The sequence below is a fragment of the Crocodylus porosus genome, unplaced genomic scaffold (genome assembly GCF_001723895.1).
Source record: "Crocodylus porosus isolate Cpor-Errol unplaced genomic scaffold, CroPor_comp1, whole genome shotgun sequence".
NCBI classification, from domain to species: domain Eukaryota; kingdom Metazoa; phylum Chordata; order Crocodylia; family Crocodylidae; genus Crocodylus; species Crocodylus porosus.
The window spans coordinates 6,639,148-6,665,173 of NW_017728886.1; the positions used below are offsets into that span (position 1 = coordinate 6,639,148).

A 26,026-nucleotide genomic window follows, 5' to 3' on the forward strand; every position below is an offset into this window, starting at 1 on the left:
GCACATCTTGCTGGGGTCATTTGACCCCAGTACTCTTTCCTGCCATGGCAGGGGGTCAGACTAGATGATCTGCTCAGATCCCTTCCAACCCTAAAAACTATGAAACTATGAGTCTCTCTAAGGGTCCCTGTATATAGAAATAAATGCAGTGGGTCACGGGGATGCTGCATTTATTAACAAGGGCATGCCTCTTCTGTAACAGTGGGGAACAGGGGGACACAGCCCAGCGGGCGAGACATTTTTCCTTATGTCAAGCCTGAAGCAATCTTCAATCAGCTGGTCCTCCCATGGGGGACCTTGATGAACAGATGCTCCTCCAGACCCTGATGTACACCCTTGATATACTTATAAGTTGCCAGCAAGTCTCCCCTGGGTCTTGTCTTCTGCAGGCTGAACAGTCCCAAGTCTTTCAGCCTCCCCTTGCGTGACCTGGTCTCTAGGTCTCCAGTCATGCGTGTGGCCCTCCTTTGGACTCTCTCGAGCTTCTCCACATCCTTCCCGATGTGCAGCGCCCACAATTGGACACAATACTCCAGCTGCGGTCTCACCAAAGCTAAGCAGAGGGAAAACAACACCCTTGACTTTGTTTGATGCGCCTCGGTAGATGCATGCCAGTGTTTGATCAGCTCTGCCAGCCACGGCATTGCATCGGTGGCTCATGTTCATTTTGTTGTCTATCACGACACCCACGTCTCATTCAGATGTGGTACGGGTATGCATCGCACTGCCGAGCCTATGTCATGGATTATTTCTCCCCAGATGGAGCACTTTACACTTCTCTGTGTTAAACAGCATCTGGTTGAGGTCTACCCACCTCTCCGGCCTGTATTGCCAGCCTCTTTGAGTATGACCACGCTCCCCCGTAGTTTGGTGTCGTCAAACTTTGCTAATTCGCTTTTTATACCATGATCCAAATTGTTGATGAACATGTTGAACAGTACCAGTCCCTTATTACGTTCTAATTTTTGGATTCTCTAGATAGGGTCTCGCAGTGTGCTAGGGCAAAATTAAGTCATCTGTTCCCCGTTATTAACCCTTTGATCCTAGGTAGCACAGAAGAGGGAAATAAGTACTGAGCCCTGGGGAATGCCACAGGTCACCTTCCGTCATGCCGACTCAGTTCCGTCAAGCGATACTCTCCGGGTCCTACCTCAGAGCCCGTTACCTCGCCGCCGGACTGTGACATAGTCGAGGCTGCATTTTCCCCAATTTTTTCATGAGGACTTTGTAGGAGACCAGGTCAAAGGCCTTTCTGAAGTCCAGGCATATGACATCAACCTCATTTCCCCCATCCAGGTGGCGAGTTACCTGACTGTAGAAGGAAATGAGGTTGGTCTGGCACAGCCTGCCCATAACGAAGCCACGTTGGCTATCCTCCAAAAAAACTGCCTTCTGGTAGCCTGTCTGTAATGGATATTTGATAATGTTTTCCAGGATTTTACCAGGGATGAGATCAAACAGATTGGCCTGTAATTTCCCAGGTCCTCCTTTCTCAGACAGGCACCATGTTGGCCTTCTTCTAGTCTTCTAGGACCTCTCCCAAGTGCCATGAGTCTTCAAATAACTTTGGCATCGATAGTGCAAGGACATCAGCCAGCTCTTTTAGCACCCTCGGGTGTAGTTCACCTGGTCCTAATGGTGGGACTTTTAAATGAAAGGGTCTAACATTGACATTTATCTTACTCCCACCCTTTAGATAGCCAAACCCTCAGCTACCTGACATAACCTTTCTGAAATCAGATCTTTTCTCTCCAGGAACTGCATAGACGTGCTCTCAAATGGGGGAAACGCGCCGTTCTAACGGAGAGAATTAACGTGTTGTTAATTTGTGAAATTCACTGCCACGGGAAATGGAGGAGGGAGACAGCACAGCCTTGGTCAAAAAGGGACTGGAGAAGTGATGGGTAGTAGATCCATGAACAGCTATTGAACAGATTAGCTGGATACACTTCCTCTAGCATGTCTAACCCAATAAAGGGTGGATGCCAGAAAGGGGACCAAACAGGGGATAGATCGCCATAGAGATGTTCAGTTCAAAGGTCTCCCTATGCAGAATCCACTTCTCCCACTGTCGCAGAGGATACTGGGCTAGCTGGACCATTTGGTCTAACCCAGCATGACATTTATGTTCTTAATGGCACATTACCAACAACCACCTCGAGGTGTAGGAAGGTATTTTCACTCAAGACATTGTCTGTTGTTTTCACAATCAAAGACCAGAGTTGTACTCTGAGGCTTTCCCCACTTTCCCAGGGCTGCCAATCGTCACAAATCTAACAAGATTTCATTTCCCCCCCCACAAAAAAACACAGCCTCTGATCACCTGAAAGTCTCTGCTTGCATGTAAAGAAACTGCCAGCTCTCATGGATGTAGAGGAGTCTGAAAACAAGGCCAAGTGAACCCTTAGGGCTCAGAGAGGGAAAAATAAAAGCAAAACACGAAGTCAATTAAAAAAAAAAAAAATCTCATTTTTAAGCTGATCTCATGACTTGTTAGGGCCTCACTTCATGATTTCCAAATAGCTGGGGGTAGCAAGGCTGCTTTCTGGAATGACCAGGCTGTTTTCTGCATGTCAAAACGGATAGCTGTGACCCCTCACTAGTGAAAAAACCCTCTAAATTTCCATTCCTACCCTACACAGCTCGCTTTCCACATGCTTCCAATGCAAGCTATTTTGGATGTGCAGCTGGCAATTTTAATGACTTTATGGGGGTGGAAGTAAAGTGAAAAGCAATAAAGCTTCCACAGAAGACTCTTTGATTGGCAAGTTAAACAAGATCTAGTATGCTTCGTTCCCAGGATCTGTGGGGCAAGACCTGCTAAAAACAGTATATATGAACTGTGCCTGCTGATCACTGACTCTGGGAACAACAGCTTAAAATACTCCTCCTGCGTTCCTTCCAGACCTGCTTTTCTCCAATTCTATGGTTCACTTCTCTAAGGTGTGTTTAATCCATCAAAACTTTGAAGACAAATATGTTTGCTTTCAGGGATCTGTATGCAGGGACAGGAGACCCTTCAGACCTGAACGATACTGGAAATTAAAATGTATGTCTTTGGTAACGAAGTTTATATTACAACGTACAAGGCACCATTGATTCTCATGGGGAGGTGGAAGGGAAGGGAATGAAAATAGGATGTGAACCTATGGATCTAAAAGCCAATGAGAAAACAGTTCCCATTTCTATCATGGCCTCTATATAAAGGACCTCTCCAACACTAATTTACTAAAGCCCACCCCATCTGGGGGAGGTTTTTACTGACTTCCTTTTCATATGTTTATACACATACACACACACAAACATATATATTTTTTTGGCCTTTGGTAAGTTGTTTAGCCTCAGTGTTTATTTTCTCATGTGCACGCGCGTGTGCTTCTATTTATATAATATAAATTATTATAGTACTGACTTCCTCTCTCATGTCAATATTATAATAACTTATATGATGATATAATGGCCATGATAGAGAGAGAGGAAGTCAGTACTATAATAATTTATATGATTATATAAATAGATGTATACATAAATAAATTTATATATAAACAAAAGCACTGGGGCGTGAGCATGCGTGTGTGCATGCATGCATGCACACAGATGGGGAAGCAAACACCGAGGTTAAACAACTTACCAGAGAAATATAACCTGCATCTCCTTGGCTTTATCTTCTGCCTAACCACCCACATGATATAAAAGCTGGTCTTCCTCGACTGACAGCTAGCATGGCATCGCAGAATTGTAGAAAAGGGATTTTTAGAGGTCATCTAATCCACCCTCCTGCCTAAGGCAGGGTTATTCCTACCAAACCCATCCTATACAAATCCACCATCTAACCTCTTAATAAAGTATCACAGGGCAAAACACTCTAACCCGCCAACATCCTGCTTCTGTAAAATGTTGTTAATCTACATTCAAGAGGTCCCAAGTAGAGGCCACATGCTTGCTACAGAGGAAGGCAACCTCAAGTATGTTTGGATCTGATTGTGGGATAACACTCCTTCCTGACCCCAATACAGAACAATGGAGATAACGTACAAATAAAGGCACATGTGCATGCACACAGAACAAGTACAGTAAAAGAGAGAGGAAAGGATGCAATGTCTTACAAGCATCTGGTGTACTTCCATCTCTGCTCCCATCCTGAGACATTACTGGATCTGAGATGAAGTGGGGAGAGGGAAGATGTGGTGGGGATTATTTTTTCTTCTGAAAATACCTTGGTCAAGGCTACACAATTCACCAAGACTGTGGCCTTTTACAAAAAAAGTGACATCATATGAAGCAGGCAGCTGGCATGGATGCATGAATGTATGAAGAGCACAGGTGGCAATTCTAGCTACCGCATTACTTACTGTGCAAGCTACAGCCACCGTGAACTAGGCAGCAGACAGCAACATGGATTACAGGTATGCGTCTGCAAGGGGAAGGCAGATCATTCTTGGCCACTGGCCTGAGAGTCAGACTCTTTTCAAGAGAAGCCCAGACCCGAGACCCTCGTGCAAAACCAACTTGCACCCTAACTCTTCCTTGTCACCCTCAGTTACCCAGGGGGTGGGATGGAGAAGAGCAGCTGGAGCAACCTTCTGGGGAGGACAAAGAAACCCAGTCCACTTAGTACTGGGCTCTCTTGGTTCAGTTTGACTTGAGAGACAGTCAGAGGCTGCCATGATAGACACCAAGTCAGACACTAGTGCAACTAGATTGATGGTGGCAATTATTTATTTAGCCCTTGTATTCAAATAAGGTGGTTCCTGCCTGAAGAGGGACAATAGAGCCTAGAGCTGGTCATCAGAAGGATGCCTTGCAATGGACCAGCGCATAGCTGCTCTGGTTTGAGATACCATGTCTCAATTTCAGTGCAGGGTTTTTTTATTTTTTTTTTTTAATGGATTAGTACCAGCAGAAGGGTCGGGGGGGTTCATTTTAAAAGACAAGCAGAAGTTGAGAGCCAAGGAGATGCTGAGGACACAGAGTTGAGAAGGGCAGATGAAGGGAAAAGGGACAAAACAAGGGGTCAAGCTCCTACAGCCATATTCGGTAATGGTAAGCTTTTGCAACGGGAAGGTACAGGCCTGTCTACACAGAAGGGGGTTTTGTACCAGGCGAGCTCTCCCAGGGAAAACCTCAAGGGTAGATGGGCTGTGCTGGTATCAATTTGTGCTTTCACTGCTGCTCTTACCTGACTCAGAGCCAGAGCAAGCCCCATATCACACCTGTTCAGTGCGGGAGGACAACGCACCCATCTGCGAGTGAAACACGAATCAAAACAGAAGCGTAGAGTAAAGATCAAAACAGGGACCCACATGAGAAAGCAAAGTTCAATGCACTGGTCTCCTACAACTGTGAAGTCCAACAAAGAGATGACCCAACCCATCAAGATATTATACTTGCCTCCCTTGGAGTCTTAGTTGATCCTGAGCATGCTGCTAGGGAAACAATGACGTACAATAAAACCCTTCAAGCTGGGTGACCTCACACTCTGATGAGCCAATAGATGCAAAGTCTCCTTGGCTACATTTATTAGGTTGTCTAAGGGTATTGCACATACAGCAGCCATTAGAGAAATACCTGAGCTAGCTTTAAACTAGCTCATTCAGGTGCTTGGAGCAGTCTAGCTACAGCAACTTAGAATTCACTACAAACCCTTCATTTAAAGGTCTGCAAGCATCATCTATATGGCAGCTCAGGGTCAGTGAATTTCCCTTGGCTCCTGGATAGTCATGCAGCCTGCACTACTGCAGCTACATAACCCGCCGCCCCCGAGCTGGAAACCAGCTCAAGCCAAGCTACATGACACTGTGACTGTAGTGTGGATGCCCCTATGCTGTGCTTTTAGACTGCATGTAAGCCACAGATTCAACAGGGTCCCTCTACCCGGTATGTCACACTCCTCCAATCTGGTTACGGGTCTGCGTCCTCATGCCAGAAATTCTCCTACAACACCAAATGTGCACTGATCACACACAGGAGCCAGCAGGTTGAACCTGATTGCATTGGTGCCAGAGGCAGAGGTGTAAGGGGGCAGTCCTCCCCTCCCTGTACCTTTTTTTGCAGAGGGTGAGGTTCCCCTCCCCTCTTGAGTAGCACATGGGGCTCATGCCCCCCTCACCCATCCATCATTATGCTAGAAACCAGAGGGTCTGACATAGGCCATATGGGAAGAGTGCAATGAACAGGCAAGGCAACTATACACCACTAGCAATGGCTCTACACTTGGATGCTAACAAAGTACTAAACGACGCTGGTTGATGATACAAACCACCAATGAGAGCCAGTGCTGCTACCTCGTCACCGACTCAGAATTAAACTATAGGCAGAAGTGGAGGAATGGGCTGTAAAAATGCAAAGACGAGAAACGGAGCACCCTAAACACCAGAGCATAAAAAGTAAGCTTCGGAGCCAACACCTATGCAGAGCTCACTGGAACAAATTCTTGGTCCTTGGTTAGATGATGCATGTTGTCATGTGTTGTCAGCAAGTATTGCGTGACGAATCATAACAGACCTTAAAGCAGTTTATTCCTTGATAAAAGTGGCAGATCAGCCACAAAGGTAGTCGATGACCAGCAACTTTTGTGCCATGGAAGAATCCCACAATAACACATGGCCAGTTGAGCGGTTCTGATTTGTCAATGAGATACTTGCACGTGTGAGATAAATGTAACTCCTGTCAGGGGCATCGGATGCCTCCCTACAAATGCCATTCTTTGCTCCAGTGCCTTCTGTGGGAGCTGTTACTGCACAAGAAAAGCAAGGAAGCTGCTGCGCTTATGAGACCTGTAGCCGGCCCATCGCTAGGAGGGGACATGCCTCAACTCTTCTCAGTGCTTGACCTCATTCTGAAATGGAGATGAAGGCAAGAAGATGACTATGCTTGTGTACAATTAAGCAGAGGGGGAACAACTATTACATGAATGCAGGCAGGGGTTTTAGCCCCCAGTCCAGCTATGGGATTAACCAACGTAGAACATTTTAACTACGCACAGATCTCAGTGTCAGTGCTAGTTCTCATAGCTTTTGCTTTCCTCCATCAACCACAACACATTTTTCTTTCAACTACTGGCTTCACTCTCTTCTTGCGTATCATCTTAAATTATAGATGATCTTTGCCCTTGCTTCTTGAGGGCCTAAGCTCCTTTGGGGATCTCAACCTGCCTGGGTCCATCTGAAACGTACATAAAAAGCTTCAGCTTGATTTCCACTCAAAGGTGCAGTGCTGCAGTTTTAAAGCTTCTGAGAAGCTGGCAGTTTCACTACAGGCTATATGGGATGATCAAAAACATTATTTAAGAAATCACAGAACTCCGGAGCCTGACATCCTGCAGCCAAGATCCTAGAAACCATTTCACGCAATATATGTATACATACACGCGCACACACACGGGCATACCCTCACCCACATGCACTATATACATATATACACACACACTGCTTGAATGGACTTAAGCATCTTGTTATTTAGCTAAACAATATCTTGTTATAGCATGCTAGCATTCATGTTAGCATATAACTTATATATGCTATACATGCTATATTAGTATGTTAACATATTCATGTTAGCACATACACACATATATAACATGAATGCTAAGCGCATGCTATATAACAAGATACTGTTTAACTATATAAAAATGCTAAATTCAATTCAAGCAGTCTGTGGGGGGTGTGCATATGTATACTGCTTGAATGCTTTTTAGTATCCTGGCTGCAGGATATAACAGCTACACAAATGTTTTGGAGCTTAGAGGCTTTGCAGTGTCTGTAAAGCTAGCAATTTAGAGCCATGATGGTAATGATGCTAGAACACAGGTTGAGGTCTCTGGCATTCCCAAATGACACGTCAGCTGAAACTAAAGTGCTATTGCAGGTTAATTGCAACTATTTCTGGACCTCACCAGGTGGAGGGAGAGTCAGTGCTTGGCAAATGAAAGCAGCAAATAGGGAAGGGGAAAAACCTTTTTAAGCAGCTCCCAGTGGGAAGTGAAGGTAAAACTATCTGAAAGCTAAAATTAATTCCTCTCTTTCAGTGCAAAAATTTCCTTATTAATGTAGGTCCTATTTAGAGACAACTGGAGCTGTATTAGAGACACAACACTATTTCAGCACATGATGTAGGATCTGCTGTTTTCATTGCTCTGAGGTCCTTTGGGCTGTTCAGTAAACCTACCTCGATTTGGCTGTACTATTTTCCCACTGGACAGTCTGCAAAGTGGTGGCCCCTCTCAAGGGTGCACAAGATGCCAGCAGGGCTGTAATGTGGAAGAGGGCTCCTGATCTGGTAGCAGTGGGAGTCCGTATCAAATGAAAATGCTTTAGAGCAGTTAGCAGCGAAGGCTGGGGCTGAGGAGTTCAAAGGGCACAGAAGATGCTACCTGAAACAGGGGAGGAAGGAAGGAAGGTCAGAGCTGCAGCTGAAGGTGGTGAGGAAAAGGAAGGTCTGCCATGTGAGGTGGGCCCACAGCACCAAGAGGGAGTCACTGGCCAGTGGGAGGCTAAGAGGGAAATGCACAAGAGCAGTGAGGAGGGGAAGGGGGATGTGCCTCCTACCACCCTTTGCCCCCTCTGACAGCAAGCTGCCAAGGGAAAGGAGGAAAAGCACATTGCTGCAACCCTTGGGGAGCATTCCAGCAGCTTAGTTAGAGGAGACATGTACAGGGAGCCAGCTGTGAAAGGGTCTGCTTTCACATCCAGACTCCAAACATCTTTAAAAAAAAAAAAAAATATGAATCCTATTTTAAACCCAGCCATTTCCCAAAGGCAAACTCATTCTGCCGACTAGGCATGAAACCCTCCCTTGGCTCCAGCCTCTCACAAGGGAGGGAGTTAGAGAGGTGGCAGCGATACAGCACATTTCAAAACCCACAGTGATTTACACTAAAACGGATGCAACAACAATAACCCAGGTCTTAGGCATGTATGAAATCTTGTGGCTCTGATGCAACCACTTAAGCTGATAGGCAATCAGCATACAAGACCTGGCTTCCCCTTTCGGCAAGCCTCCCGCAGTGGGTCAAAGGAAGGGGTCCACAAAGGTCTACTGCTGACTTGGTAGCACCGGAGAAGACCATGAGCCATGCACACTGCATGCACTCCCAACATCCCCAAAATCTACTTCCCCAAATGATCCAGCAGCAATGCTGCTGACCGGGTTGATCAGATGAAGGGCAGCTGTAACAGTTTTGCTTCTAGGCTAGTGAGACCCTGAATGTCATAGTCAATGTCCTAGAAGGTAAGGAACTGGAGACAATGAAGTCTCTTTAGAGTATGCAAACTGCATGGCCAACACAGCTGGAAAGGGAAGGGCTTACCCATCCTGGTGGGCTTCAAACAGCACTGCAGGCTACCCTGTCCCAGACTGCTGAAGGGTGATGTTCAGAGGAACCCTTTGGCGTTGCCCTTTGATTGGGAACAGAGACAGGGAAAAGGATGTCCTGCTGCACTACCTGGTTTCTCTCTTAACTGAACAGTGGTTAAAAAGCAGGCATCGGGTTTAATCCCAGGTTGATCTGACTCTCATTAAAGCAGGCACAGAACAGTCCTTCACGGCATGCAGTGTGAATGGCAATTAACTGGACAAAGCGTTAATTTGGACACTTCACAGGTACTTAGCGTGGGACAGTAAGGTTCACAGAGAATCAGAGAGAAGTAGGGCTGGCAGAGGTCATCTCAATCCCCAGTCGGGCTCACCATGTGTATGATCCCAAGATACAAAGCGCTGTGTCCCAGGTAAAGATGGGCATCAATATAATGAATAAATACAGCATGCACAGAGTACTCCCTCAAACGAGCACGCTATCCCAAGCAATTACTTAGCAGCTCTCAGCTTGAACAGTCCCATTTCCAACGCTGCTTCTGGTTGCTCAGAAAGGCGGTACCATGCTCAAAAGAAAAAGCATTAATGCTTCCTAGCAAATAGGAAACAAACGGCCATAAAAGCAGAATGGGGCGCCAGGTTAGCCAAAGTCGAGCATGTGGCAGTAATTTAGGCACGAGTGTCTGGCTGCAGAGCTGGCTATGCATCGGAGAGTACGGGACTTAATTTCTTGGCCAGCTGCAGACAATAGCAGCCAGTCTGGCCAACACTGCTATCTGAGAAGCCCAGAACTGAGGGGTCTCTAGTAAGAGCTGAAGACTGCTAGCTATGCAAAAATCTTCTCTCTGATGGAATAATCAGAGTCTTCCAGATCCACAAAAAAGCTTCCCCCTGCTTGCAGCCAGCATCTCTGCTGTCTTCTCCAAACAGAGCCAAAAGCCAGCTGACTTTGTCCAAGTTCCGGCAGACAGAGCAAGAAAACATCTGCCTGGGTTCAACGAGAAGGAGAAGCTGAGCTGAGTGTTGTTAGTATGGCGATGACACCAGATCCCGTCACACCACATACGATCCTTCCACGGAGACTGAACACATACGCCACAAAACACCAACTTTGTGGAAAACCTCAACACCTCTGGGAAAGGAAGGGGAGTGCTCCATAAAACACACATCTTCCATTATCCAGGCATCAGGAAACGCACCTGACAAGTTACAGCATTCAGCTTTGTGGGCCAGCACCTTTTTAGACACAGGCTAAAAGCTGCTTATTTTGCAGGAAATGAGTAACAAGATTTATTTACTTATTTTTTCCAATCAAAGTGAATTATAGTATCAAAATGGACAACTTCAGGAGGCTTCCTCCAATTATACCCAATAACCACAATTAAACAAAATCTATTAAGACAAACCAAGCTCTTGACTATCTCAAGGAGCCCCTCCAAGAATAAATGAGGGAGATTAAATATCCTCAGGATAGCACAATTCCTTTGCGTTTCCTTCTTACACACGCAGCACAAACCTGATTTGATTTACAAAGAAATTCCCAGAGACATGAGCAGCAGACCCACATTTATTTCAATAGACATTGGCTTTGGTAATGTTATTGCAATGACCGCTGATCACTTTGGACGACGAGTGCCTGAACTGGAATTTATGCCCCTCTTTCAGAGTTGCAACCTTTCGCAAAGGGGGATATGGGAGAGTGACAAACCTTAGCACAGCACCGATGATGTATCACTACATCAGTGTGACGAACACTACAAAGCCTATTGCTGTCACAATGGCTGCTTGTTCTGATGTCACACGATCTCAAGGTGTGATTTAGCAGCAGGTTCAGGGACTGCAACTGCCCCAAACTCGCACACCAGTGGTTGTGGTTTTACAAATTATACAGTACTTCTGCACCCCCGCCTTTGCTTCCTATTGATGTGTGAGGGACGCATGTAGACAGAAGAGAAGGACCATGAGACAGACGATGCACAATGTGCCTCCAAACACAGGCATAGCGGAAACATGCAGAAATATATATATAACCCTCCAGTCTCCTTTAGTTATTTTACATTCAAAGTATTACTGGACCAGTATCAGCAGACTCATTGAAACAGATGTGCTTTTTAAGTTGGTATGCTTCAAAATCCTGTTGACTCGATGGCTGATCTCTTCCAAAACTCTGTATGGTTTTTGTCCTTCTAATGGCTATTGGTCATCAACAACAAAGTTTATAGGATCGTACAGGGCTGACACGTGAAGTGTAACCTAACCACTATAGGCTAAAGACAGACTAAAATAACGACTAAGCAACACATCTGGATTTGTTCCTCTTATATTCCTGCTGCAAGCCAGATGCACTTTGCCCTTACGATTGCTAGGCTAAGCACCATAGACAAGTAAGGGCAAAATTCAGAGGTAAGAGAAGCTCAAGTTTCCTGGATCACAACAAAGAGCAAATGCTTTCCATACTCATTTCTCACGCAAACAGAGCTTTTCTTTTACACTACACCAACTAATATGCCCTCATTAACGGGTCACCTGGATTTCAGTCTACACCGTGCAGCTTTCCTAGCATCATTCTCCCAGGGAACTTCCTTCATGCAGATCTGGCTCACTTTGGCAAAGGGAGTTCTTTCATCTTGTTAAACCGTCTCCACAAACAGCGTAAGATATAGCAGCAAAACGTCCTTGTACCACACAGGTTCTTACAGAAAGGATGTGGACAAACTGGACAGTCTAGTGGAGGGCAATGAAAATGGTTCAGGGCTGGGGCATAACTTGAGGAGAGGCTGAAGGAACTGGGCTGATTTAGTCCGCAGAACAGAAGACCGAGGGGGATTGAACAGCAGCCTTCACCTCCCTGCCGGGGTACTGCAAAGAGGATGGGGCTGGGCTGTTCTCAGTGGGGGCAGATAACAGGACAAGGAGCAGTGGGCTCAAGCTGCAGCAAGGGAAGTGGAGGCTGGATATTAGGAAAAACTCTCTCACTAGGACAATGGTGAAGCACTGGAATGGGTTACCTAGAGAGGATGTGGACTCTCCATCCTTGGAGGCTTTTAAGGCCTGGGCAGACAAAGCCTTGGCTGGGAAGACACAGTCAGGGACAGTCCTGCTTTGAGCAGAGGGTTGGACTGGATATGACCTCTGGAGGTGCCTTACAATATTAGTTTTCTATGATTCTAAGTTGTATCTACATGGGGAAGGGTAGAAGGGGTTGCCTGTCCCCTGGCTGATCTGCTGGGGGTAGGGGGTGCCACCTGTGGCATGCAGGCTGCATCTTGACCACCCCCTGCCATGCAGCATTTAGCACAGGTTCTAACACTGGTCTAATCCTGTACTTAGAGTGGTGTAAATATTAACAGAAGACTTTAGCAAACTTCATTTTGTGCTCTCCATATCACCTGAGGAGACTAGACAGTCCTCCAGTTATCTTTCCTACTTGGTGCAGGAGGCTGGAACTGATGATCTTCCAAGGTCCCTTCCAGCCTTACAATCTATGAATCTATGAACCTGTAGGTTTGGGATTTAAAGACTGCGTCGAAAACAAACAGGGAGAAAAGGAACTAAATAAACTACACTGCTATTTGTGCATGGGGTGAGGGGTGACAGGAGCTGGTAGAGTGTCTGGTCAGAAGCAGGTAGGGGGAAGAAGTCAAAGGGGAAGCTGGGACTCCTACAGGTGGTGGGGGAGCTATGGAAAAGGAAAATCAGAGTCATAGAAAGTTAGGGCTGGAAAGGACCTCAAAGCAGGACCAGCCCCAGCTACATCATCCCAGCCAAGGCTTTGTGCAGTCGGGTCTTCAAAACATCCAAGGACCACCTCTCATCTAACCATCACATTTGTCATATTTTCAACAAGAGCTCCTGGGAGCTCAGCACTTTTGAAAATCTAGCTCTAATGCTCCTGAATCAAAGCACTGCTGTTTGCACAGCAAACCCTGTTCAGGACATGAGCAACCCTATAAAACATTCCTTCCAAGAGGCATCCTGACATCGGCCTCCCTTTTTCTCCATTTGTTTAAATTACAAAGCGCAAGAAAGAGTTAAGGCTTCAGATCCACCCTATGACCTTAGCTAGAGACCTTTCATTGGAATGAAGAAAGGCTGCCTTGACACCACACTCCCTTGCTGGGACACTATTTTGCAAAGGTGGCTCCTTTTTTTCTGGGAGCATGCTATGTATCCATAACATACTTAGCCACCCATGCAGAGCAGGCAATACAGCAATAGTGGCTCCTTCAGGACACCTAAAATCATGAGCTTTCAAAGGAGCAGCATCTAAGCTACATAACCATAAGAGTGCTTAATTCTGCATGAAGAGCTACAACCTATGAAACGACATGGCTTGTAAAACCGCTCTAAGTGAGCAGGCTCAGTGACCAATGTTTTGGCTTCCAAGTTCACTTCTGCTGAAGGCTTGGAGAGCTGCACCGACAGCAGGACAGCGCTCCAGAGGAAGTCTCCTGTTGGAGCCCTACTTACCCAGATGCCTGGGATCAAACAAGAGATGGAGAAAACGTATAGCTGTGAAGAGGCTGTGTGCAATGAAGGAATGGAGACGCAATAATGTTAGAATCTATGCTCTTGGTGCAGAATTCATGAGTTCGTAGATTTTCCCCTGTACATCTCAAAGGATTTTACAAAGCATTGCTCCTACCACATGAACGGTGAAACCATGGTCAGTGACTTGGCCACAGTTATACAACTAAATCAGGACTAGATCAGGATAAGACCCCTGCTTTCCCCACTGAATCATGCCACGTCCACTGAGATAGGCAGATTTTTCTAGTCTGAAGACACATCTGTGGCCTTCCCCGCATCTGCAAGGTTTTTTCCCTCAAGCTGCACAACACTGAAATTCATGACGCAAATTCCTCGCTGGACAACATGGTTGTTCAACATGAAATATGACGTCTGAATCAACAAGCAAAAATCCTTTCTAAGGCCATGGTACCCACATGCAAGAAAACAAAAACCTCCAAGTCCTTAAAAGGGGAGATTTAAGAATTAAAGCACTGTATCTCTGCCTTTGCCAAAGAAGCAGTAGTGTGCCTGATAATAGCCCACTATGTCTATTTTGCAGGGGAGAGGAAAGGTAGATTAGAGCTTCATGAAAGTCGTTATAAAACAAGCTGTGATGGCTGAAAGGAGGTCTACCTGAATTCACCATCTGGCAGACGCAAAAGACCCGATTTTCTGCTGACCCTTTAAAGATGAGGAGGAAGATGGGATATTTTGTCTGCTGCTCACACTTACCTTCATTGGGTTTTCATCATATGTTGGAGTCCCGAGGTCCATTTCTGCTTCATGTTCAAGACTGGCATCATCTCCTGGGCTGTCCCAGTTAGGAGGATCCCACTGAGTTTGTCTAGCAAAAGAAAGGAATGGTTATTCTCTCTTAATTTGGAGTAGCAAAGACGTCTCAAAGACATGATCTTCATGTAGGCCTCGATGGAGCATTAATTAGGCATATACAGCTATGGCCTGCACACACAGACCACATGTGTGGAAGTAGCCCTGCCTGCCTTCTGCAAAGACTTGGCTGCACTCAGGATGCTTGGATTTGAGCCTACAGAGTACCCTCACCCAACTGGACTAGAAAAAAAAATATTTGGATGGATTTGGACATGAACAGTGTTAACTGCCCTGGAAAATAATGAAGTACTATGAAAAAAGCAGTAACGCACAAGGCAGAGAGTGCTGAGGGCATCGAAAAGGACTCTCGTTTGAAGTTTTTGGTGTTTGGTCCATAACTGGAAGCATTTGCATGGTTATCCCAATCCAAACGCTTGTCTTGGGAGGAGGAGTACGGGGAAAAAAATCTCACTCAAATGGGCCAAACAACCTTCAGCACCATAAGAGACTATTTAAGAGCCTTGCTAATAAGCAAGTAGTTGTGCTACTCTTTTAAAAAACCACTATCAATAAGCCATAATAGTAAAATAATATCTAACAAATCAGAGTGGGGGGGAGGGAGGAGTTGGTGTATAGTTTGCTTCTTTATGGAGCTGCCTGGGAATACCAAAAGTTTAAACAAAGCATCTACAGCAAGTGTCCAGTGGGGAAAACTGTCCCAAAGAATAATTGTATTTAACCAGGAGCTTCCAATACAACTAATGGCATATTCGCTGTATAGAGATACCAACATCAATAGGTACAGCTAAATTGCACCTCAGGCCTTTTATAACTCGTCTCCCCCAGAGGGAATACATGTTACTGCTAGATAACCAGCAAGGTCTTCCCAGTTTCCTGGAGTTGATGCTCTCCCGTCTTCCTACTGTAGCACCCAGTCCATGACTAGGTCTCCTAGGCACTACTTCAATCCAAATCATTCACATTTACATCAACACTGCCCTGTTGGCAGGGGGAGGGCAGGTAGTCATGCTAACACATCTTAAAATAAGAAACTGAATTCTCAAACCTCTTTTTTCTAAACTTAATTCCATATAAAACTCCTTGTTTTCATTCTATACATCAGTGGTGAATGGAGTTTACAAAATTAGCACGCACTGGGCATGACAAATATCAACTTTTTTCTACCACAGGCCCAGAAACAAGCTATTTTTCACATTCACCAACAAAACACCACCACATCCTTTGACTTGCTACAGTGCTGACAAGAGGTTTAAGGCAGGGACAACTGGCATGAAGAGGAAATCTAGAATTGCAAAAAAAATCAGGATCACACCTGCCCTGTATGTCCATCTAAGAAGCAACAAAATCTCACATTGACACCATCTCATCTAAGAAGTTCAAGGGATTTAAAACACCATATACAGTCTAGCACTGAATGCATCACAGGTTTTACTGGGAGGTAAACGGATCCTGCTTCAAGAAGCTTACAAGCCATATACATCGATCTATGAAATCTATTTCATCAATTAGATTTCATCTATGAAATCATGACACTCACTGCTAGAGTGAAAGGGGCTGCACGAGCCATGCATCATGTTATTACATATTAAGATAGGAAAGCAAAAGAAAAACTGTTTCCAACCAAAAAGGAGATATGAATGAAAGAGGACCGGCCCAAAAAATGGAACCCAACCAGGGCCACTTTAAGTGTCATAGGATTTTAAGTCATCAACATGGCATTAAGCCTGACAAAACAAAGTGCCCTTTACTGTCCCACTGCTGATAGTGACACCAAATCAGATGCAAACTTGGGGTGCCCTGGACTGGATCTTGATGGGGCTCCTCATAGGCTAGATCTGGACCTGGAGGAGCTGCATGCACTGGATCCAGAACTGGGCAGCAGGGCAAGCAGCACGGCTTCAGCTCAGGGACTGTGTCCCCCCCCCAGGAGCATTTACCTTGTAATCACATGGTAATAGTAGATCTTCCCTTCTGGATCTCGGGCTGTTTTCCAGTTGGGAGGGAGGACGATGGTTTTAGGTTTTGGAGGAGACGGCGGCGGTAAATCCAGGAGATTGTTGGTCACCACCATCTCAGGCTACAAATACCCCCCCACCAAAGAAGAAAGGTCAGGAAGAAGCCATAGTGTTACAAGATCTGAGACTGGTCACTGAGCGTAAACTCAAGTGATTTTTGTTTCTGAAGACACAAGCTACAGGCCTGTTTACAGCAAATGGCATGAAATGAAGTCTACAGAGAGACAGCAAAGTGGATGAACTGGGTGACCCAGTTAGCCCCTGCCAATCCTGTTCCTTAACCTCATTTTTCAGAAGAAAGATGGATTATGACAGCCCTTGCTGTCTGTATACATGGTGTTGGGTAGAGGATAGGAAAGGTGGGCGTGCACATCAATGAGCGCTCTCAGAGAAGGGATGGTCTTTCAAAGGAATCTATACTAAACTGTAACCAATTGCTAGACAATAAATAAACTGCTAGACAATAAATCCATGGAGTTTGCAATCATTATTTGGGGAAAGTGGAAAGGATATGTTCTTCCTCCACTCAAAAAAGGAAGAACAGGGGAACACCACCACTTGGAACAGATAAACCATTCTTTACTTGGGAAGAGGATGAAGAAACTGCATTTTCTAAGCTGCTGCCAGGCAAAAAGCACAGGGGCTCCTTGATCAGCTGTGCCTTTTGACTCCTTTCTCTTGCCTCTGTATGGACAGGGTAACAATTTACCACAGTGTAAAAAGGGGCAGGGCTTTCCCATGGATCAGCTGCCTGTACACACGCTCTTACTGAAGGATAACTGGAACCCAAAACTACATATGTTGCAGTAAAGCTCTCAGTGGAAGAGGGCTTCAGTAGTCAGCTCTGCAATACGTGAATAAAGCTGTTTTGTTCTTGATAGGCTTTGCTCATGAATCATCTCCTTCATAAGCCACAGAATCATAGAAAATGAGGGTTGGAAGGGACCTCTGGAGGTCACATCTACTCCAGCCCCCTGCTCCAAGCATCCCAGCCAGGGCTTTATGTAGTCGGGATTTGAAAACCTCCAAGGATGGAGACTCCACCGCCTCTCTGGGTAGCCTGTTCCAGTGCTTCCCTATGTTACTAAGTGAAATAGTTTTTCCTAATATCCAGCCTCAACTTCCCTTGCTGCAGCTTGAGCCCATTGCTCCTTGTCCTGTCATCTGCCCCCACTGAGAACAGCCCAGCCCCATCCACTTCGCAACCCCCTGCAGGGAGTTGAAGGCTGCTATTAAATCATTTCTCATTCTTCTCTTCTGCAGACTAAATAAGCCCAGCTCTCTCAGCCTCTTCTCACAAGTCCTGTGCCCCAGCCCTGAACCCTTTTTGTGTTCAGAAGATAGCCAGTTTACATCTCATGCTTAAAGAATGCTGCTATTGTAACCTACCCTACAATTAGTCCCTTGAAAAACTATAGCAACCACCATGAAATCAGACAAAAAGACAAGATTCGGGAAAATAACACACAAATTCCCACGTCCTTCAAATCTCAATGCATCAACTCTGAAACTCACCTGCTGTATGGGTTGAGGCTGTCCAGCTGCCACGATGGTCGTTACTGCTGTTGTTGGTTGTACCACTACTCCCTGTGGATGCGCCGTGTAAATCTGCTGCCCCTGGATGTACTGAAGACCTGGCTGTGCGTAACTCTGAAACAAAGCAAGAAGAGTCAGGAAATCAATTTCCAATCTGAAAACCCATTTCTTTCCACCCAGGTGGAGTACAAAAACGGTAGACAATAACCATCATGTGCTTGTAATCTTAAAATACAATGCAGGCCAAGATATTCCTTTTGTTGCGAAGCTGTTCCTACAGTCGTAATACAGAGTGACGTACTTGTAAGGGTTCCCATGGTCAATGCCAAGGAGGGTATGACAGAGGATGGATTACACTAAACATGTCCTGTACACATATACACCCTCTAAAGTGTCTGCTACTAGCCACTGTCAAAGACAGGATGCTGGGCTAGGTGGACCAGTGGTTTCACCCAATATGGTGCTTATGTTCTCATGTTTAAATTCTTGCATTTCATCTGTCTCACTGTTGGTCCTTCACTGGAATTTAAGTAAAAAATATTGCAGCTGGTACATCTCAGAGCATTTATTTCTTTGGAGCAAGAAGGAAATGCAGAACCGAGTAAAATGGATGTGGTTATGAACTTATTTAAGGTGAAGAAATGGACTGGAATGAGTCAAACCTGCAACGCATCTTAACTAAAGCCGATATTTCAGAGCTTGTAACTGAAAAACAGACATCAGTGATGGCCAGAGAGGAAGTGTCTGAACTATGAACATCTTGGTTACTGCAAATCAGGAAACTGCCCGAGCAGGAGTCTCAGGGTTCACTCTAAAAATGTTCAGGGTGGCCCGAATTGCAAACAAGCAGACATTCAAGCCTCCTGCTGTGCTCCAAGTACCCACAGAAGTCGCCATGACCAAAGGTCATCAGCTCATGATGCCTTCCAGGGCAGGACATCTGTTTGCTTATTGAGCGCCATGAGCATTTCCCTGCAGGGGATCGTATCAGGTTGCTGCACCCCAAATCTGGGCAGGATCTGCAAGTGAGGGATCCCCCATCAGCTCCCCACTTGCAGATGCAAACTATGGGAATCTCCAGCAAGGGGATTCCTGAGGAGTGTCTATCTCGCTGCTGCACCCTGACTGAGGACAGCCCAGCAGACATGTGCACCGAGTCCAGGCGCAGCAGCCAGATGCAGGCATGGTGCGGGAATGCTCGCAGGGGTTTCAGCTGCTAGTGGGGAAATGCCCATGGGGTTGCAGACCCCCTCACTTGCAGACGTGGCTTGAGTTGGGACATGGTGCTCAGCGCTGCTGTCCTACACGATCAGGACCTAAAGCCCTGGAAGCTGCAGGGGACAACTCCATAGGACAAGGCTTCAACCAGTGATATCTGTAGATGCCAGTAAAGCAGATCAGATGTGCTGGGACACATCCTGGCATAGCTGATCATGCTCCACAGATGACACTGGTGTAGAGGTCTCTCCCTTCAGTAGACAATAACCATCATCTACCAAATTACTTCAGCTGCTCCCTTCACATGCTGGCCATGGTAATGCTTCAAGAACTGATACCTTGGTCTTCCACTGAACAGAAGGTTTTGACCAGGGCATCTTGTGGGTAGGACAATTAAAGCAGCACAGGTTTAGTTGACTGCTGGAGACTGAGAAGACCCTAGTTAACCGCGTCTCTGTAAAGTGAGTCAGTTATTGGCATGAAGTATAGTGTGGTCAGACGTGGATATTTCTTGGGAGAGGATTATACTTGATGAAATTCTCCATTCTCCAGCAACCGTTACCTTTGGGTAAACTTGAAGAAACTGGAAAAATGCTGAATAATTGCTTCCGAAAGAAATAGTGGACCTATTCTGAATAAAACAAGACTTCAAGCTAGCAAGGACTTGGGTTTAGCCTGTGTCCTGCACCCAAGAAGGCTAATGAGATCCTTGGAGGCATAAGAGAGGAAATGAAAGCTGCATCTACATAGTATTTGGCCAAAGTGCTGTGAAGATGATCACATTGTTTTTGATTTTAAAAAAGCGCCTACCCTCAGCTCAGGAGCATGGTAACATTACCATATAAAATGGGTAGAATAGGAGAGATTAATTACATCTTCATTTGGCACCCACATCCCCAATTCAAGGAGGATGCTGAAAAGTTAAGAGATCACAGAAAAGAGGCTGGGAACGACTGACGGATGAAAAGTCTACTTAATCTATTTAGCTCCTCAAAAAGAAGGGGAAGGGGTGACGATCTCAGTTTATAAGTACTTAAAAGAAGACACAGATGTTTGTCAAGATGGTTATATCAAAGAAGAGGTAACAAGGTCCAAAGGCAAGAAGCTGAAGGTAGACAAATTAAGATTTAAAGTAAGGCACAGCTATTGAAAAGATTAAACCAGAGATAGCAGTAGAGTCCCCTTCTCAAGACGTTTTTCAATCAAGACGGCATTTTCTCCCTTTTTTTTTTTAAATTTGCTTTCATTCAAGATATAAAACTCAACCCACGAACTGCCCTAGCATGTGTTATGCAGAAGGTCAGACTGGTTAGCCACAAGGGTCCCTTCCAAGCCTTGTAACCCATGAAAGTTTCTCACTTTAGACCATGACCGGCGACTACCTTTTTTCTTCTCGGTGTTACCCTTCTCGAAATTCCTGTACTAAACATTTGGCATTGGCTCCACTGAGAAGATCACCACCAACATCTGGACGTGGGATGCAAGCTGGCTGTTTTGTTAAGCTGGTATATGCAAAAGAGCAAACCAAGACATTTGTGCTGTTTTTAGCTGCCGGTATCTAGCAAAAGCAGCTACCGCACCTTTGTGAATGTACAAACCTTGCTTTTTTAGTGTCAACAGCAACCGAAACTACTCGCTGTTTATATCTTAGGAAGTCAGAGGGGCTTGAAACTAGATCAGGAACGGTCAACCTGAGCACAGGTGACAAGTGCCATGGGCAGCCTCCGTGTGTGGTCCGTGGCAGGGTGGGGGTGCAGCAGGCAGCACAGCGGCAGATAGTGCAGAAAGCAGAGCAGCAGATCGGACAGGCAGTGGCGAGCTGAGAGTAGAAAGCAGGGCAGCAGATTGGATGGGGCAAGGGGAAACAGAGCGGCACTCCGGGAGGGTGTGGGGCTAATCTGTGGCACCCAGTGGCCCTTACTGAACTAAACAAAGCCTCATTAGCCATTTGAAATACTGCATCTCTATTGAGTGAACTGAACTGCACAAGTCTGAACTGACCTGCCCAACTGCAGGATTCAAGGCTGTAACAGAGAAGAGCACCTGGACCCCCTGGTTCCCAATTGTTGATATCTAATCACTAAACAACTGTCTCTACAATTTGGTACTGTGTACCTGCGTATTGAAGGTCTATACTTTAATCCTAGCCTAAGGCAGCAGTAGACATGTGAGCAATGATGAAAGACCAAGACTATGAAGTAACTCAACAGGTTCAATTACCAGGGGAAGACAAATCCTGTTCAACTTGGGACGCACAGTAGTTATAAGCAACAGAGAGATGTCTCGTCTCATTTTACACCTTCTCCTTTGAACTGATGATCAAGGAGAAGTCTGTTAGTTTTCTCTTCCTCTCTCACTTTGCATGTTTCTAGTTGAATAAAGATGCACATTTCCTAACATGGATGAGACAAGTTTTGTGCTCTTGGTGAATTCTCCTATATACCACAAAAGAACTTTTATCCCATTTACTGTGTTAAGTAATTGGAAAAAGCTAAAAGTTTTAACTGGAGAGTGTATGCAATAGCTGTGGCAGGAGATGTGCTGACTCCAGCCCAGTAATCTGCAGAACAGGTGAAGCAGAGCCAGCCATTGCACCCTAAACCTGATGAGACCACGCAAGGACAAAGGGAGACTTCCACCTGAACAGCATGGCTAATGCAGTGCATCCCCAGCAAGTCTGCAGATGACACCAAGCCAGAGGGAATAGTAGATATGCTGGAGAGTAGGGCTAGGATTCAGAGAGACCTCAACAAATAGGAGAACTGGACCAAGAGAAAATCTTGTGAACTTCAATAAGGACAAGTGCAAAGTCCTGCACTTAGGACAGAACAATCCCAGAGACCGACTGGCTGGGCAGCAGCTCTGCAGAAAAGGACCTGGGGGTGACAGTGGAGAAGAAGCTGAATAGCAGTCAGCAGCGTGCCCTTGTTGCCAAGAAGGCTACCAGCATCCTGGGCTGCACTGGCAAAAGCACTGCCAGCAGATGGAGGGCAGTGATTTTTCCCCCTCTATTCAGCACTGGGGAGGCCAGTTTTGGGCCTCCTACTACAGAAAGAGTCCAGTGGAGGGCAATGAAGATGGTTGTGAGGCTGGGGGACAGCACTGGTGAGGAGAGGCTGAGGGAACCGGGTTGATTTAATCTGCAGAAGAGAAGACCGAGGGGGATTGAATAGCAGCCTTCACCTCCCTGCAGGGGGGCTGCAAAGAGGATGGAGCTGGACTGTTCTCAGTGAAGGCAGATGGCAGGACAAGGAGCAATGGGCTCACGCTGCAGCAAGGGAAGTTGAGGTTGGATATTGGGAAAAACCTTCTCACTAGGAGGGTAGCAAAACACTAGAACAGGTTACTCGGAGAGGCGGTGGAGTCTCCATCCTTGGAGGTTTTGAAGACATGGGTAGACAAAGCCCTGGGATGGGATGATGTAGTTGGGGCTGGTCCTGCTTGGAGCAGGGGGCTGCACTAGATGTGACCTCCTGAGGTCCCTTCCAGCCCTCCTTGTCTGTTACTCTCTGATCTGTCAGGACTGCAGTCATGAGGGCAAACCAGCAATGGTTGTGGTTTTGGGATGAGAACACTTGTCCACAAGGGAACAGAACATTCAATAGTTTCACAGATTTTAAGACCAGAAGGACTGTCACATCATCTAGTATGATCTCCTGTATAACACATGTCATTCGGCTTCACCCAGATACCTCTATACTGAGCCCCAAGACTTCAGTTAGACTAAAGCATGGCAGTCCTCAGGATATTGCAAGCTGCAAGTAAGCAACAGGAGAGACCAAAGTGCTCCTAATGCCTAAGCCTTCAAAACAATGGCAGGAGATATGGCATGCTCACATGACCCCGGCAGGTAAAATAGGTGGCAGAAGAAAGCAAACCCCAACAAGGTCCCTACCATACTGGCCTGGGGAGAAATTATTTCCAACTAAAACTGGCAATCAACTTGACCTTGCAAATGTGAGCAAACATGTCAGCCTGGCACAAAAGAACGATTCTTCATTTATTAGAGCAGAGGGCACTGACACAGTGCACCAACCTTCTGCTGTGACCAAACCTGGTGTTTCATAATAATGTTAAAAATACATTAAAATGCATCCAGCCCATTGTGCATCAGGAAAAAGCACCTTCCTGAGCTCTGCAGATAACTACCTATTCAAGCTTGCATCACCAGCCACCATACATATATTAAGAACCAATATCAGATGGTGATAATCAGTGACCCGGGTTAAGTGTATGCGTTATTAGTTCTCCTCTGAGCCACGTGGATACCCACGAAGACAAGTGTCAGTGAAGATCCAGTAGCAGAGCCTTTGCTACCAGGAAGAAACACCCAGGCAGAAAGAGCCAGAGTGAGTCTGACCACCTAGATCTGGAAGCGCAAGGGAACGAACAATGAACACTAGGATGTGTTTGGAGTCAGCCTGTTCTCCAGACTCCAGAAGTCAAAAATACTGAAGATTCGTAGACTGAAATAAACTGCAGAGAATTGGTATCATGGAGTTCTGGCCTGATCAAATTCCTCCTATTTTACCCTTGATTTAGGTCAGCAGAACCCTGGCAGGAACAGATTTCAGTGTTTAGCCATCCAAACACAGCCTTCGATTTTATAATGCAGCAACACACTCCAGGGTCTCCAGGTAAGGATGTTTCTAAATATTCATCCATGGGTTATGAATGAGAAGTGACTACACACTTGTATTATCTGACTGCTTATATAACATGGCCTGCTAGAGATCCATCTTATCCAGTGTATTACAACGCTTATTTGCAAGCAACAGAAAAGGAAAGGAATGTATGTGGAACTGGTACAATCTTCTGCTAATTTTGCTAGCTAAGCACAAGGCCCAATAAGTAAGATACACTTCATTTGAGTAGGTTAGAAAGAAAAATCTTCTGGGGGGAAAAAAAAAAACAAGTCTTTTACTCAGACCCCAAGAGGCAGGATTATATGATTAAGCTGCACCAGTATTAACTGTGACAGTGCTAATTTACTCCTGACCTGTCAAATGCAACAAGAGATGTTAGCTGGGAAAAAAAAAGGCCTTCCAACTAGTGATCCAAATCCTCTCCTTCCTTTTTTTTTTTGGTACCATATGGGCAAGTTGTGCTAAAAATGCATTATGAATCCCTGAAATAGGAGTTACCGGTACAATTGGCGGAGTTGTCTGAGAATAAGGTGACGTCACACCATAAACAGTCTGACAGGTCTGTCCCTGGTAATATATGGCTGGTTGCGACTGGGCCGGAGAGTACTGCTGTTGTACAGTGACAGTCTGCTGGCTGGAATCCCATACACTGTAACTCTGTCCCTGCACCGGACCCGGTGCAGGCACTGGCAAGACGGTGACGCTAGGTTCCTGATGAACAACGGTGTCACTTTGTGCTACATACTGCGGGGTGGTAACCTCCATCGTTGTTGCTACATGTTGTACTACCGGTACTGGCTGTGGCGTGGTCAAGCTTGGTTCAACCGTGTGTCCAACTAAAGTCTGGGGATGCTCATAGGCTGCTGGGGAGCACATGGGATCCATGGTTGGAGTGGGGAGAAGCACCTTCCCAGCATTGGGGTTGCTGGGATCCACATACGCTTGCATGGGGTAGCCCGGGGGATAGCCGATGAAGCTGTGGTGAGGACCCCCGTAGCCCATGGATTCGTATGGGAGAGGGGAGGTCATCCCAAGGTTCTGCAGTTGCTGCTGCTGTTTCTGAGCCTCACGCTGGGCAACCTCCTGCTCAAACAGTTTCCGACGTTCTTCTGTGGACAGCTTGTTGCGATCCTTGAGCCGTACTTTCTTCTTGGAGGATGCTGGTGTGTCATACCTGGAAAGGAGAAATGAGCTGTAACACATGTTCTAGAGATGCATGGATGCAGCAATACAATTTACAGGCAATACCACCACCAATAAAATGGAAGCAGGAGTTGCAACAAAAAGACCCAAAACAATACCAGCGGCTCCAAGCTGAAACTCTGAATGCAGGTTTCTTAGCTTTAAGACTAGTCCAAGGAAAAGACAGATTGTTAAGAGGCTACAATAGATAAGGAAATGTCTGGGTTGGGTTATTTCTTTGGTATTTCTCATCACGTATGCACAAGACACATGCATGCACACACAGGTGTATATGCAAGCACACAGCTGCATTTTCCTTTTCAAAAGTGGAATGCATTCAAAATAACTTGAAAGCTCTTGTTCATACCTTTATAGCAAATCCAGTGATGAAACTCAACTTTCAGGGAAAAGTGTTTTTTTCCCCAAGTAGAGCAGCATCACTCCAGATTTTAAAAAAATGCAGTAAGTATTTATTCAAATCAACAGGTGCCTGTGCTCACATTCCCTTTCTGAGCTCCACCATAGCTTCTTTAACTTAACATTTGCTAATGTAAAAGGAACTTGCTATTCAAGGGGTTTATTTAACATGATATCTACTGTGGTCCACACACTAACAGACAGCTACTCTGATCCTTTCCTTCCTTCCACGACCATGTAATATGGCTGTGGCACTAGGGTAACTGCCTCCATGGAAAAAAGAAAGCATTAGGAAAACAGGTCCATTGGATCTTCATGAACAAAGTGCTGCAGACA

General features: G+C 45.7%; 1 protein-coding gene across 1 annotated transcript in view; it reads right to left on the bottom strand.

The window, feature by feature from the left end:
* SETD2 (SET domain containing 2) overlaps positions 1-26,026 on the bottom strand; it is a 126,982-nt gene that overhangs the window by 12,460 nt on the left and 88,496 nt on the right. Inside the window, exons 15-18 of the mRNA XM_019529809.1 lie at positions 24,590-25,265; positions 18,207-18,341; positions 16,614-16,753; positions 14,557-14,668 (exon numbers count right to left, since the gene is read on the bottom strand). Coding sequence (XP_019385354.1) covers positions 14,557-14,668; positions 16,614-16,753; positions 18,207-18,341; positions 24,590-25,265 — 1,063 coding nt within the window. The remainder of the gene's footprint in view (positions 1-14,556; positions 14,669-16,613; positions 16,754-18,206; positions 18,342-24,589; positions 25,266-26,026) is intronic.